Genomic DNA, 11,088 nt, shown 5'->3' with positions numbered 1-11,088 from the left:
AACTTATTTATCACACAATTACTAGGCCTGTCATTTCTTTTGCAGGCAGAGTTGTTAATAATTCGTGCAAGCTCTTCGTACTGATCACTGGGATGCAGTGGTTCAGATTCTCAAGTACATTGAAAAGGCCCTCGGACAAGAACTTCTATATGAAGATAACAGAGATATCCAAGTTACTGGCTATTATAATGCTGATTGTGTATGATCTCTAATTGATAAACGCTTTACCATTGGAAATTATATATCTATTGGTAAAAATATTTTATAGAAGAAAAAAAAATCGATTAATTGCAGTAGAATATAGGATATAGTAATAATCAATTCACTCTTCGTGTCGTCTTTAATCCAATGTTTCATGAAAGGATGGGACATAAAAAAATTGACAGGCTATGTTCAAGAAAAATTATTATTGTATCTATCAACTTAATGATGAACTTTAAAGATTAAAGATCTTGAAAAAATCTCTAACGTCCTCGAACTCAAAACATTTGTCCCAAACTTGAGCATTCAATTTATATACTACAATTTCAGATTTGTTGGAAACCGCATCTGGAGAATTAATGTCTAGATAGTTTAATAGCCATATTCATGTATAGTGACTTGTCATTTTCCTGGGTTACATTTCCTCCATTGCTCTTAAATGTAATTCAATATGAAACTATTATAAATAGTCATGCTGCTAATAACTTTTTCACTCGTGCATTTAAGCAAAATTTAGTTTTCAACTCTTATAATTAAAATGAATGATGAAAAGAAATATTAAATCATGGTCTTCTTTTCTGATAGCGACCAAGTTCTACACGAGAATTTAGAAACCCGTGAGTCGTGTGTAAACTACACAAAAAGCAAAACTTTGAACTTCCTAAGCAAAATTACTAGTGTTGGGGTTATTTTATGGTATTTGTATGAGAAGATATTTTATGAAATATTTTTATAAGGTTATTACACAAACATACTCCACAATGATGAGATATTGTCCGCTTTGGGCCTTAGCCCTCACAGTTTTGCTTTTGGTCATCACCCAAAAGGTCTCTCGATCATTGAAGTATGTTTGTATTATATTATTTTATCGATGTGGGACTTGTTTGAATCCCAACAATCCTCCTCTCAAACAAGGGACCTAACCTTTCATGCAGCAGAATCTGTCTTTATATAGCACATTATATTTTATGAGTTATGAGGGGTTACAGGGTTATTGGTTGTCACCGAATCCAACCTGCGGCTCTGATACAACTGTTGGGGTTATTTTATGGTATTTGTCTAAGGGGATATTTTATAAAATATTTTTATAAGGTTATTACACAAACATACTCCACAATGATGAGATATTGTCCGCTTTGGGCCTTAGCCCTCACGGTTTTGCTTTTGGTCATCACCCAAAAGGCCTCTCGATCATTAAAGTATGTTTGTATTATATAAGTTGTTATTTGTTGTATTATTTTATCGATGTGGGACTTGTTTGAATCTCAACAACTAGCAATAACAAAGTTTGAACTAATTTTCCCTTCATCCCAGGATAATAAAATATAACAAAAATCTGAGCACAACTGCTCCATATGATTAGATAGCATAACTTAGGAATTAGTAAATTTTCCTCACTTCTTGTTTTTCTTTCTTCCTTTCACCTGTTTCTCTAAACTTCTAAGCCTTTGACTAATAACAGCAGAAGAAGATATCTTTTTATTTGAATGCTTTGATGGTTCATCTGGCATTGAGCTTGGCCCATTTGTCGTTGTTGTAGCTTGTTTTAGAGCCGGAAATATAGAAAAGGGAGATTGAGGATTGGTGGGTGCTGCAACAGGAATTTCAGGAATACCCAATGTTTTCTTTACACCAGGAACTTTAAGTACTGTAAAATTAAAAATTAGAGAAAGGGATTAGAAAAAAAAATCAAGAAAATATAATAAAGGTTCACTTGTGTTTGTACTATACAGTTCAGAGTGAAAAAGATCCTTTTAGTGCATAAATGATGAGAAACTTAGACGATACACGAAACACAGCCTCAAACTTGAGGCTTACAGACCTACTACAATGATTTCCTTCGTTAAGAGAATTTCAAGTCCATACATCAAGTTTCTGCCTATTAAAGTGATGACAATTGGAAAAGAGCAAGAAAAATTTCAAGAGCCTTACCAAGTCCATACATAAGTGAAAACAAATTTGATGTAACCCAGTAACAGAAAACTGCCTGCACAAATATAAAGGAACACAAGTTCAAATCATATAGGATGGACAAATGAAAGCAAACATGAAGCTGTAAAAAGAAAATAGGCAAACACTCCTTTTCTTTCAAAATTAGCTAAGCATCAATAGATATTACAAACAAAACACAGCATATAAAGCGAATACATCTGGATGGAAAATGGATAATCAATAACCTATATATATATATATATATATATATATATATATAAAGCATGGATTGCAGAAACCTTTGCTTTGCCAAAGATAGCCTTCAATTTAAGGCAAATTACAATATTAATTTTCATAATTATTAAGGCATCTCTTTTCAAATAGAGAAAATGGAACAAGTTTGTAAGTTTCCAGATGGGGATAGAATATTACTGTTTAGTCAATACAGAATATTTTTCCGGTTTCCTAACATATTTCAAGCAGTAAACTACTACATTATCTTTTCAGGTTATTATGATCTGCCCTTCTGAGAAAAAAAATAATTATATGGGAGAGAACAGAAGTACAAAGGAGGGAAAAAAAATCCTCTGGAGTTTGAAAGATAAATAAATAAACAGCAGATAAACCAGCAAAGACACCATTTCAAAGGTGCTCACATCTCTCGTGAGATCCATGAAGAGAACCACCCTAAAAAACCATGGATTGGCACTCACATAGAAGCCAAGAAACAAGTTTTGTAGTCCTAAACTAAATGGAAAGGTCGAAGTTTCTATTTGATAATTATGGGGTTATGCTCAATTCAAAATCACAAATCCCACAAATAAACTATTGGGATCTTTTATATAGGAGAAAATTGAGGTGACGTTTTTGCAATAGCAATCAAATTATTTCCTGCACTTCTCAAAAGACATTTGTAATAACAAAAAAAACAATAAAACCTTAAAATCTCACATGCAACACATGTCAAAAGACTCAAAACCTTAGTCAGAATCTCATAATTCAATGTGATTCAACAAGTCAGCAATTCAGATCATGACATTCATGGGATGTGGCTTTAAGTCATGTAATGCATGGATGAATCAGTAAGCAATCTGCTACTTTTACCTTTTCTTTTCTTTTCTTTCACTAATTTTCATAAAAAAAAAATTGAAAAGTAAAATAAGTTTTAATTGTTTACAAAAAGGAAATGAAGGAGCAACCAAATGCACCCTATCTGGTTATTTCAGTGCTCTGTTTTCATTCTTCTGGAATAGTTTTGCACAGATCTCATTCATTCTGTGTAGCTGTTCCTTTGTTCTGTTGTCTTTCTTCTAAAATAAAGGCTTCAATACAGAGTTATGACCTGTGTTTTTCATTCATGAGACTTGTAGTTAAGTTGTTTTGTCAATTTGTAGTTTAAAATCATTACATTGAGCACTATAAATCATTATATAAATTAAGCTAATTTTTATAGCATCTCTGGATTTGATATAAATTATATAATATTCAAGATTCAAAATTAGCTTGATGGAACACAATTTGATAACCTTGGTCGAAACTAGTATATAAAAACAGATGTTAAAACAATGCATTAGATGACCAGATAAGATGACTAAGGCATATATTACGAAAAGAAGTGGGAGCAGTAGGGGATCAAAGTTACATGTGGCAAAGTGGGAAGTGTGACCTCGTGTGACAACCTGTTACACTCTGGCTATAGGGCTGAGGAAACGTGAGAACCTAGGAATTTGGCTATAAGAAAGAGGAAAATCAGGTCTCTCAAACACTGGAAGTCTGGAACTATCCTTGTATTTTCTTTTCTTTTTTTCACCCTATTCTTGTAAATCTCCAGCTTCGTTCACAGAGCCTGCTGAGTTCAGATATCACCTTGATATCAGGTCAGTAGTGGTGAATACATACATTACCTTCAGCTCTGCTTTACATCCTTGAGAGAAGATCTTTATTTGGAGATACACAAAAATTAGGAAAGTGACTACGGGAATTCACGAAAGGGACCCAGGCCTCTCAATCACTGGGTTCCTGGTATTTTCTTTTCTCATATTGCAATTTTCTTCTGTTTCTTGCCAAATTCTGACATCACCATGATATCAGGTTGAAGATGTCAATACATACATTATTTTCAGTGCTGTTCTACATTGCCAATCAAGTTTCTATCAGTCATATAAACCACACAATTCCTACAATGCATGCTATCTAAAGCCAAAGCAGATTTTGATATTCAAAGTATTTTAAGATATCAAAGGATTATTAAGTACCTTCTGGTAACTTAACTTTCGATTTTATGGATTGAGTTACACTAGCTAAGTTACTGGTCAATAAGCAAACCGTATGGTTTTTGGGACTCGGTTTAAAATACATACACGTCAAAATGAATGCTACCCATTGTAGCTTTTGCGTCCCACCCATTTTAACATGGTGTTGGAACATGGTCCCATACACGTGGATAGTATGCAACAAATTTTACTGAAATATAAGGCAGAACCTGTTTCTTTCCAAGTTCATACAACAATTATTTCAAATGCAGAAACAAATGTAAGCAAAGGGTTGTTACTGAAAAACAAAGCTAGGAAAATTTACCGATGGAAATCCCATGGTGAAAGGAACTGTAAGAACAGCAAGTCCCCTAGAGACATTTTTCATGGTACCAGCCACAGGATTTCCTTCCATCCCTTCTTGCAAATTACACTGAGGATCAATAAGAAATCAATTAAACTGAATTGGACCAAAACATAACATATAGCATCAATCTTGCCAAAAAAATTTAAAACTGTTTTCAGTTCTTTACAAGTGACTGATTTTATAGAGGATACTGGATACAAATAAAATTCAAAACAGAAGACCAAAATCAGTAAAGAGTAAAGAAGAAAGTCAATCTAAGAAGAGAATTGTAAAGAAAGTTAAAAGTTTCTGAAAAGTAAATGCACAAAATGCTCACCTCCACTGTTATTAAGAATGACAATGCAGCCAAAAATGGAAAAATGTACAAGGCATCTGGAGTTGCAAGATCAATAAACCAAAAAGCTCCGCCATGCTTGAATGATGGCACTTTTTCAGCCATATTGGTTATCTATCTTTAAACACAGAAATGAGAATGGATAGAAACAATATAAAGGCTCATAATACTCTTGAAAATGGGCAAAATATCAAGTTGAAACTCAGCTTACCGCAAGAAAAAAACTAACAAAAATAGGACCTTGAATAAAGAGTCCCATCAATGGCGTGAAAGGATGCACACCATATCTGCATTCATCAAAGCAAAAGGAAGAAAATATTTAGTGAAACAAAAGATCCGTAACGTTTGATTTAATACTTGAAACACTGTTTCCTAAAAGCCATGAACCAGTTAGGTATTAGTTCTTAAACATAAACAACAATTACTCTTCTAATATATATTCAATGATCACACCTCTAAGCAAAAAGAAATGTTTAAATATCTGACAACGCATGTCTTCAGATGCAACATTTTCCATCTAATGGAAGTGTAGCCATGTTAACAGTTCATAAAAATTAATGCAGAACACTGATTATTTAACGATTTCAGGTATGACCATCACAGTTCTCAAGTCAACACAAAGATTTCTCCACTAGTAATACATTATAATGTCATATCACTAAATGTAGTAATTGCATCAGATAGGGAGGATTAAAAAATGACTCTTAGCAGATACAGAACAGAATAAAAAAGACCACAAAAATAATGACAAGAATATCCTTTACAAGAATATTAAGAAACCACTTACTCCTTAAATAGCTTCTTCATCTGCTGCTGACCTTTAGCAATGGCGACGGGGTCCATAGTCTGAAAATTGGATGTTATTTTAATCAGAGAGAGAGTTTTTTTGGTAACACATGTAATAAAATCCAAAACTTGAACATTTCACCAACAAACCACAGATAGTTCAAACTTAAAAGGTATTAATAATAAATATACAAGATGTTTAGACCTTATAAATTATATATACTGCAATGCCATTTGTCAACAGGCACAACTTTAAGAAATGAACATCCAGCAACCAAGGTACTTCTTACACAGAAATATAACTTAAATAGAACAGAACATATTTTTATAACATCTAATTTAACATAAAATCTAGAAACAAAATGTGTATTGAGAAGATGCATTTATTCATTTAACACAAATCTTGTTATTATATAGATGAATCCATTATTAAACATTACTTTTCAGTACACTATCACACCCAGGACCAGTGAACCAAAAATCCACTATACATAGCCAAAAAGTTATTATGACAACAATGGTGGTGAAAAGGTATGGGAAGTAATGGTGGCAAGGCCAGAAGCAATATAATGTTTGGTGGTGGTAGCAGAGATGAAAGTAACATAGATTGTAGTGTCAATGGTAACAACAATGATAGGAGCGGTTGTGATGAAGACAATGGTAGCATTAGTGGTGATGGTAATTAAGTGAATGTGGCATGCTAGCAGTAGTGGTAGTGGTGGCAGCGATGGTGTTGCAGGTGATTATGGTCGTAGCAATGTTGCAAAGACAGTGATTGTTGCAAAAGAAATAGGACCATAGGCGCTGTCATGGTGGTGCTAGTGGCAGTGGAAGCAATGGTAAAAATGCTGATGGCAAGATTATCATATTAATTCAGGTAGGATGACTGTAAAGAGGATATCAGTACAAAGCATCTCTTCTAAGTTATATGCTCTCTTGTAAATGGAAAGTCTGCTAATAATAATTGGGAAGAGTTTTGTTTAGTTGATTCTCAATTCCGTAGAATTGCTATAAGAAATGAAATTCCAATTTTATAAGGCATTCAAAAGATGAAATTTGTAATTTGAATATTTGATAGCCAAATTCCAATTCCAAGCTTGAATGCTATGCCAATTCCAATTTCCAAGTGGCAATAATAAAACTCCTAATACTCGGGTTGAGTTTCCTTTATTTTGTCGCTCTCTTCCCATTCTTTCCCTCCCCTTTCTCAATATATTTCCTCTAAGGTAGTGTTTGGACTTTGGCTAGCTTCTTTTGAGCTTTTCTTCTACTTAAAAGCAGAAATTGGGTCAAGCACATCAGCATAATTTTTATAAAGAAAAAGGAAAATAAATAGCCTTTAAAAATAAAATAAAAAATAAAAAAACCTAGGTGAAGGTGCGCTTTGAAAAAAGTTGGCTTCTCTATCTCTTCACTCTCTCTGTCACCTGACTCCGTCACAACCCTCTCTCGCTCTCTCTCCCCATTCCCCTTTTCTTCACTCTCTATTTCTCCCCACTCCCTCTCACCTCTCTCCTGTTCTCTCTCCCAGCTCCCTCTCACCTCTCTCTCCCCACTCCCCGTCTTTTAACTCTCTATTTCTCCCCACTCCCTCTCACTTCTCTCCTGTTCTCTCTCCCACTCTCTCCAATGTCCCCACACTCTCTTTCATTTTCTCTGTCTCTCCTCGTTTTCTAGTCTCTCCCCACTCTCTCCTCTATCTTCCCTCTCTCATTCTCTCTCTCCTCATTCTGTTATCTCGCTAGACTCTCACCTCTCTATTCCTGCTCTTGTTCTCTCTCTCCTCATTCTCTTGTCTCTCCTTGCTCTCTCTCTCTACTCTCTCAGCTCATCTCTTTTAAGCAAAAAAAAGAAAGAAAATGGTCAAACAGCTTCTACTTTATTTTTCAAATATCTGATTTTGAGTTTAATTTTATAGTAACCTTTATGCGAAAATAAAGCTAGGGCAAATATAGTCTAAATCATCTAGTAAAAAAAGAATATAGCCACATTGCATAGTGTATACAGTAAAGGAGATTAGTTGAGACTGTTAAGTGGAATTGTTTATTTTGACTCCAAAGATTTACCCAATACATACATCAACAGTATAGAGACTAAACAGGCGAACCATTTCAAACAAATTCGAGTCAAAACTAAAATTTAGGGATACAAGACAATACAACTTGTGAGGCCCCATTAGCTCACTTGCATATCAATACAATAGCAGCATAGCATACTCATCAGTAATAAAAAATGACTTGATGATTACCATCCCTTCCATCTGTTGCTTTATCTCTTCCAAGTGAGGCCTCATTAACTGTCACATATATGAAACCGTAAACTTAGGCAACAAGATAGATTAGAATTCAGAAAAGGTGCGTTATTGGTATAACCGTATAACAACTATAACAAGCTTGAAGATCTTTATGAAAAACAGAAAATAAAAAAGTGGGAACAGAATGGTGAAGTAAGGGAATTAACCTTCCAAGCCAGGTTAAGGAGATCTTAATCCAAAAAAGGAAAGGGAACTGAGGGGAAACAGTTCCCTCCAAATGTTTAAATTGTGTCCACTCCAATTAGGACATAAGAAGGAGTAAGGTACAAGCAAGAAATATTGCTATTACTTCATTTTAGCAAGAATTAGAGAAGAAGTTGAAAGCAGCATAAGATACCGTAAGTTTATAAGTGGCCTTAAGTTGATTTATTAAGAGTGGAACTGTAGCGCTTCGAATCAAAAGGGTTGTTAGAACTATGGCTGCCCACCTGAAACAAAGAAGTGATAAGGTTAACAATTTCATTGAAAACCAATGAATGTGCTACCAAATCCTAGATGTATTATTTATGAATCTATGAATTATAAATGAATGTGCCATTGCATAATCAAATCCCAGAATAGGCATCACATACTACAATGTAAGGAGTGCAAGAACAACCTTGCTAGCAATTGAATAGCCTTGAAGCCTTAAATTCCCCATACATTTTGAAATGACATAAAATAAGCTGAGATTCCAATTCAGATAGTATTAAAGGAAAGTCAGTAGTAGTACCTTCAGCACTTATGTTATGAATAGCAAGTCATAACTAAACAACAGAAACTAAAGGAATTGCTTGTACAAAACTACAAACCCAAATCCCTGATAAGAATTCAGGAATATATATATATATATATATATATATATATATATATATATAGAGAGAGAGAGAGAGAGACATATATAAACTCACCAATTTAACCCGGTGTAGGAATGCACAGCATCTATCATATACTGCAAGGCCTTCACAGGCAAAAAAGAATCAGCAGCAGCGATTGCAACTTCATTAACAATAGGAGCCTGAGCAGCTACAGTCTCCATGGTTGCGTCAGTGAGAACATCAGCTACATCAGTCATTATGTCATTCTCCATCTTATCTGAACCCTGATTAACTGTCGACATATATCGGCAAAAATTGTATCCAGCGCTTGGAGAAGGAAACCTATCTCCAGAAGGAGCAAAGAACCCCATTGGTCCATTAAGAGAGCTTCCAAAGGACCTTATTTGGGTAAAATTACTACCGCCAGCTGAAGATGATTTTTCATCACGGCCCTCGCGTTTCCCTTCATCGCTATGGAGAACATAACTGAGAGACGGATGGCACCTCCGATCTATGATGTTCGCTCTCATCAAGAGGCAACGTCGGTAAGCCATTGGTATCCTTGGCCACTTCTATCAAACAGCATCAAAAAACAAATTACAAGTACAATCTAAGAAGCTCATACCAAGATAACAAATTCCACACACTCACACAGTCCACAATTCAGATTGATCCAAAATTCTGATACCAATGAATCTATCAAATAATAGATAAAACACCATGTATTTTCTGGCAATTTCTATCTATCATCAACCAACGTAACCACCTTCCTCAGTAACTCTCCGGAAGTATCAAAATGCTTTAATTTCTAAGTTAATAGACGCGGAAAATAGTGAAAATTAGGTTAGAGAACGTAAAGACGTAGAGTAAAATCAACTAAATCTGAAGAACGCGATATTCTATGGGGATGAGGTTACTGAGTAATTTTAATTAGGTTCACGCGTGCACTTGTGATTTCTGAGTGTTTAATTAAATTGATTTATCGTTGTGGTGTTGGCAGGCCTCGAAAGGAACGTCGGCATGGAAAGAAAAGTCACATCAGAATGCGAATTGAACGAAAGGAACTCACCGTGGACGATCGAACGTGAGGTGGTGGCGCAGCCTTCTGGTTGAGCCGCTCTGCACAAGAGAAGAAGGGGTTTTAGGTAGTTTATGTTAAGAGAAAGGCCTGAGGCCAAGGTTTTAGACACTCTCGGAATGTTTCGTTTTAGAAAATGTTTTCTCATTCTATTTTTTTAAAATAATTTTATTTTCAATTTTTTAAATTTAGAAAATATGTGTATTTAATCTATCACCCCGGAATTTTTACTATTACAATATCAATTATTATCTATTTTTATATATTTATGAAGATTACTTTTATAGTTATTTTAGTTAATTAAAGAGGTTTTTATAGAATATTTTAGAGATTTTTAATAATTTAAATTATTTATGAAAATTTTTATATAAAAGTATGTTTTTTTGGGCTGGAACGGGCTGTTCCAAAAGTGGAACAGGCCGTTCCAAACAACAAAAATAAACTATTTTTGAAGTATCAGAACGGGCCGTTCCAGATGTAGAACGAGCCGTTCCAGATATAGAACGGGTCATTCTAAATATGTAAAAATGCCTATTTGCATTTTTCCGGAACGGACCGTTCCCAAAGTGAAACGGGCCGTTTCATAATAAGAAAAATGCCTAAAAGTTAAGTTGGAAACGGGTCGTTCTCCTTATGGTCAATCTGTGTAAAAGTGAACTCCAGAAAGGGTCGTTCTAATTTTAGAACAGGTCGTTCTAATTTTAGAACAGGTCGTTCTGCTTTTTGGAAATGGGCCGTTCCGATTATAGAACAGGTCGTTCCAGTTAAAAATTTTGCGTATATTTGAAGGCTTCGGAACGGGTCGTTCCGAATTCAGTACGGGCCGTTCTGGGTGCGCCAAGATGCCTATAAATAGAGGCAGGAGGGTGAAAAATTTATAACGTAGTGAGAAGGTGAAAATCTTAGAGAGAGAGAGAAAGAAAGAGAGATAGAGAGAGAGAGAGAGAGAGAGAAAGAGAGAAAGAAAGAAAGAAAGAAAGAAAGAAAGGGAAAGAAAAAGGGAATCCAGAGGAGGAGGTTCTGCTCA

At 34.8% G+C, this 11,088-nt stretch overlaps 1 protein-coding gene across 1 annotated transcript; it reads right to left on the bottom strand.

Moving 5' to 3' along the window:
- Positions 1–1,480: 1,480 nt before the first annotated feature.
- Positions 1,481–10,198, bottom strand: LOC109789094 (mitochondrial inner membrane protein OXA1). The gene is made up of 10 exons (XM_020347958.2): positions 10,053–10,198; positions 9,077–9,555; positions 8,524–8,614; positions 8,121–8,168; positions 5,874–5,932; positions 5,298–5,373; positions 5,069–5,200; positions 4,711–4,818; positions 2,134–2,188; positions 1,481–1,849 (listed from the first exon to the last, which is right to left on the bottom strand). Exons 2-10 carry the CDS (start codon positions 9,535–9,537, stop codon positions 1,596–1,598), a joined length of 1,284 nt encoding a protein of 427 aa, XP_020203547.1. The 5' UTR covers positions 9,538–9,555; positions 10,053–10,198; the 3' UTR covers positions 1,481–1,595.
- Positions 10,199–11,088: the final 890 nt, after the last annotated feature.

The sequence above is a fragment of the Cajanus cajan genome, chromosome 2, assembly GCF_000230855.2.
Source record: "Cajanus cajan strain Asha chromosome 2, NIPB_CcT2T_4, whole genome shotgun sequence".
Lineage (NCBI taxonomy): Eukaryota > Viridiplantae > Streptophyta > Magnoliopsida > Fabales > Fabaceae > Cajanus > Cajanus cajan.
This window is presented reverse-complemented; position numbering and strand designations above follow the sequence as displayed.

Bases quoted from the DNA above. Each gene is read 5' to 3' on its own strand.
- LOC109789094 (XM_020347958.2), bottom strand. From the start codon at position 9,537: ATGGCTTACCGACGTTGCCTCTTGATGAGAGCGAACATCATAGATCGG. The intron at 4,819-5,068 runs GTGAGCATTTTG...ATTGATCCTCAG, and splicing joins CATTCTTAATAACAGTGGAG to TGTAATTTGCAAGAAGGGAT. The intron at 2,189-4,710 runs GTAAATTTTCCT...ATATTTGTGCAG, and splicing joins TCACCATGGGATTTCCATCG to GCAGTTTTCTGTTACTGGGT.